The 4,298-nt window shown below is 47.6% G+C and overlaps 2 protein-coding genes across 2 annotated transcripts in view; both read left to right on the top strand.

Annotated features, from left to right (window-relative positions):
- LOC123160931 (alpha-1,3-arabinosyltransferase XAT2) overlaps window positions 1-4,298 on the top strand; it is a 16,527-nt gene that overhangs the window by 1,042 nt on the left and 11,187 nt on the right. The gene's annotated exons all lie outside the window — the stretch shown is intronic.
- LOC123160930 (protein FAR1-RELATED SEQUENCE 5) lies at window positions 266-3,917 on the top strand. Its single transcript, XM_044578783.1, has 4 exons — window positions 266-1,217; window positions 1,301-1,366; window positions 1,452-3,670; window positions 3,758-3,917. Exons 1-4 carry the CDS (start codon window positions 1,041-1,043, stop codon window positions 3,768-3,770), a joined length of 2,475 nt encoding a protein of 824 aa, XP_044434718.1. The 5' UTR covers window positions 266-1,040; the 3' UTR covers window positions 3,771-3,917.

Raw genomic sequence — 4,298 nt, forward strand, 5'->3', positions numbered from 1 at the left:
CGTATACCGCGCGCATGAAAAAAAAAAGTACCCATGATCTGGGCCCGCCCCCATCTTCTCGCCCGCCCATCTAGTCGCCCGCCCGCTAATCACGGTATTTCCAGAGTTGGCGATCGCCGCCGCAGCGGATCGCCGCCATCCGAACCCCGTGCGAGGCCACCCTCGCCGTCCCAACGTCGCCTGTCGCCGCCCTCGGCGTCTGGACGTCGCCCGCCGCCGCCCCCGTCGCCGCATCTCACCGTCCCAACTTCACCCGTCGCCGCATCTCACCGTCCCAACGTCGCCCGTCGCCGCATCTCACCGTCGTCCGACGACGCGGACGTGAAGGGCCCGACGTCTGACGCTGCCCTCGCCGCTCGAACCCCGTCCAACACCGCCCTCGCCGTCGCAACGTCGTCCGTCGCCACATCTAACCGTCGTCGTTGTACGCCGGGGACGTGAAGGGCCCGACGTCTGACGCCGCCTCCGCAGCACTGTCGTCGAACGTCGTCGACGTCTACACCGCAGGCCAAGGTTTGTCATGCCCGTCATCTAAACCTAGCGGGATAGATACAGGTTTCGCGTGAGGAATACATGCATGCAAACTCATTTTTTTATTTTTCTTTTTTTGCAAATAAGTTGCGTTGGGCACTAAATTCGTTTACAGTACATGAACGAGTAATTACACAGTTGATGCAGGCTGGTCATTCGTTTGTGCTGCCCGTAACTGCGCATGCATGGTGTTGTGTGTTTTCTACTGGATAATAGATGTAGTAATGAGCTGGGATGAAAGTAGTAATAGCAGTACTAAAAAAATTGTTTTTCTGGAGGGTAGGCTTGAGCCTGTTTAAGCCTGTCTAGTAGACTCGCCGCTGGATAGAAGTGAGGGCTAGTTCATGCATGTACGGATTTAGGGTTTAGGGTTCATCAAAACCTCCCGCCGCAGCGCCTCCTCTACGGACTAGGGCATGATTTACAGAACTAGCGTTGCTTTGGGCATGATGCATTGTACTAAACCTAACACACGATGTTTTGCAGTTCTGTGAGTTAGGCGTGTTGACATGGACGAAGAATCTGCATTCGGGAGGGACGAGAATGGTACTGATAAGGTGACTAAGACCAATAACGATAACTTGAACGAAGATGATGACAGCAGCGACAACGATTCTGTCTCGTCATATGATATCTTACCTCCGGAGGATTTTGATAATAATGAACATGGCGCAAATAGCGAAAACGTAAGTGCCGTATATTTTTTTTTATTTTCGAAATTGCAAAGTATGGCATGGCTAACTGTATATCTTTGTGTACAAATTTCCAGAAAGATGTGGATGTTGACAATGTGCAACATAGTTGGCAGGAATCATTTGCAGATAACTTGAGCCAGGTTAGTTGATAGATGTTGTACATGGATCAATAGTATGATTTAAATGATAATAATTGACATATATATTTTGAAATGAATGTTGTAGGAGGAGTCAGATGGTCCGAGCGTTGATCATGATGAGGGAGAGATCGATATTAAGGAGGCTCAAAGGCAGCAGAAGATGCTTGAGACACATTGGAAGGTCATGGCTATGACCTTTCGGTCGCAAGGGGATGCATACATATTCTACAACAATCACGCCAGAGAACACGGGTTTAGCATAAGGAAACAGAAGGTGAAACGAGGTGCTTCGGGAATGATCCGGTACCGGCGGTTTCTTTGCTCCAGGGCTGGGAGAAGGCAGAGCAAGTTCATAACCATGGAGGGCCGCAAGCGCAGGCTTAGACCGGAGACTCGTTGTGACTGCGGTGCACATATGATGGTGAAGCTGAACAGAGAACGTGGCGTTTGGTTCGTCGCATCATTCGTGGATGATCACAACCACGCGATGGCTCGGCCCGACGAGGTTTGTTTTTTATGGTCACACAGATGGATTGGAGATGGGCAGAGGGCCGAGATATTGGCCATGGAAGCGGCCGGGATAAGAAAGCATATTATAATGGACAACTTCATCAGCAGATACGGTTCGTACGATAAGTGCGGGCTTATCAGGAGGGACATTTACAATCTTTGTTGCAGAGAAAAAATGAAGCTCATTGCAAAGGGTGATGCAGAGACGGCAGTTGGCATTATGAGGAGTAGGAAGGAGAAGGACCCTGAGTTTTTTTTTGAGTATGTGCGTGACAAGGAAGGGCGACTGAAGAGTATGTTCTGGTGCGATGCACAGTCGTGGAGGGACTATCAGGACTACGGAGATGTGGTCGTGTTTGATAGCACGTATAAGATGAACAGATACGGTATGCCGTTCGTCCCCTTTGTAGGAGTTAACAACCACCGTTGCACCACAGTGTTTGGTTGTGCCATCATTGCTGACGAGACGGAAGGGACATACGTGTGGCTGCTGCAGACATTTATGAAGGCAAACTGTCAGGTGAAGCCAAAGTCAATAATCACAGACGGTGACGCTGCAATGATCCGGGCTATTCGGACCGTCCTTTCAGATGTTTTCCATCATCTTTGTTCGTGGCATATCGAGAAAAATATGCAGAGGCACCTGCATTACAAGTCACTGGATGAGTTCAGATCGCTCCTGTACTATGCCACCTCTCAAGCGAACTTTGAGCAGAGATGGAAAGCTTTCTATGATAAGTGGAAGACGGATAGAACTGAAGAGTGGCTTGACAGGATGTACAGGAAGAGGAGACTGTGGGCAGCTTCATATCTTTCCGATGGTTTTTTTCTTGGTATGCGAAGTAACCAGAGGAGTGAAAGCCTCAACTCATGCCTTCACCTTCACCTGGACTACGGTATGACAATTGTTGATTTGGTGGTGCATTATGAGAACTGTATAGTTCGCCTGCGTGAGAACGAGGCGTACGATGACTGCGAGGCATTCCAGAAGGAACCACCGTCTGTTACTGAATATAAAGTCCTTGAGGAGCATGCCGCCAAAGTATTCACACCTGCTAATTTCTACATCTTGCAAGATGATTTGCATAAGATGGGTCAGCTGGAGATATTTGAGACGCTCGTGGGAATTGGGCGTGAGACATTCATTGTGACATGGAAGGATAACCACAAGTTTAGGTACAATGTTGTTTATGAACCAGGTAACTCAGAAGAAACTATTACATGCAGTTGTCTTAGGATGGTTCGGAAAGGGCTGCCATGCAAACACATTCTGTTTGTTCTCCATCATCTGAATTTAACTGAAATACCAAAGTGTTGTGTCCTTCATCGGTTGTCCAAACATGCAAGAGATGGGTTGTCTGTGCAGAGGAAGAGTGATATGTTTGGATGGGGTTGGTTAGGGCCATTGGAGAGAGAACGGTATAGTGCAATATCCATTAAAACCGCACAAGCTGCTCATGTTGCAGCAAATGATCCCTTCTTGTTCGATGAGTTGATGAAGTGTCTAGACAACATAATAGCACAGAAAAAAAATTCAGAGGAGGAACTTATAGGAAGTAGAAGGTATGCTATGCTGAAGAAGGAGGCAAGTCAAGTGCAACAAGTTGAGCCTGGTATTGGTGATCCTCAGAAAGTTTCGACGAAGGGTGCACCTAAGAAGGGGCGGTCAAAGGGGGGCCCCGGCGTTACAAAGAATGGTAGGCCAAAAGATTTTACAGAGAAGAAAAGTGGTCCTTTGTGCAGTTTGTGTAGTCAAGCAGGTCATAATAAGGCTACATGTCATTTGAACGAGAAGTAAGATGTTATCTTCTTATTGTTGTTATGTTCCTACTTTGATTTTAGCAACTATATTTGCTCACCAATTCTTTATGTTTTGTTCAGGAACTGGGCGTAGGTACAGATGCAGGTTGGTTTGTACGAAGAATAAAAGTGGTCGCACGAACCTTTGTCGTTTTTTATTTGTACGTGTCTGCAAGAAAACTTGATAAGTTATTTGTTTGTGTTTTGATAAAAGATATATGTAATAAATTTGGAGATGACATTGCATATGTTATACTACCTGGGCATGATGATGATTTTGTTTGCTGTTTGCTACCTGGGCATATATGTTGTACTGATGATGATTTTGTTTGATGTTGTTTCTGGCCGCTACTTTCTGCCAAAATAATTGAAAAAGTGAAGTTTTTAAAAAAAATGCCTGACCACCGCTGCTGGGCCCATAGTAGCTTACGGAAGCTACCCAAATCAAGCCCAAAGGCGACTCGGACGGCCGATCGAGCCCACTAGCGGGCCCAGCAGCGGGGTCCAACGGGGCGCACGGGGATAATAAGAGAGGAGTTCGAAAGGGGGGGCGGAGGCAGCTATTTAAGCCGCTCCTGGCGCCCCCCCGCTTCCGAGGTGGGACTAAAACTTGGGCGCTGCC

This window comes from Triticum aestivum, chromosome 7B (genome assembly GCF_018294505.1).
Source record: "Triticum aestivum cultivar Chinese Spring chromosome 7B, IWGSC CS RefSeq v2.1, whole genome shotgun sequence".
NCBI lineage: Eukaryota > Viridiplantae > Streptophyta > Magnoliopsida > Poales > Poaceae > Triticum > Triticum aestivum.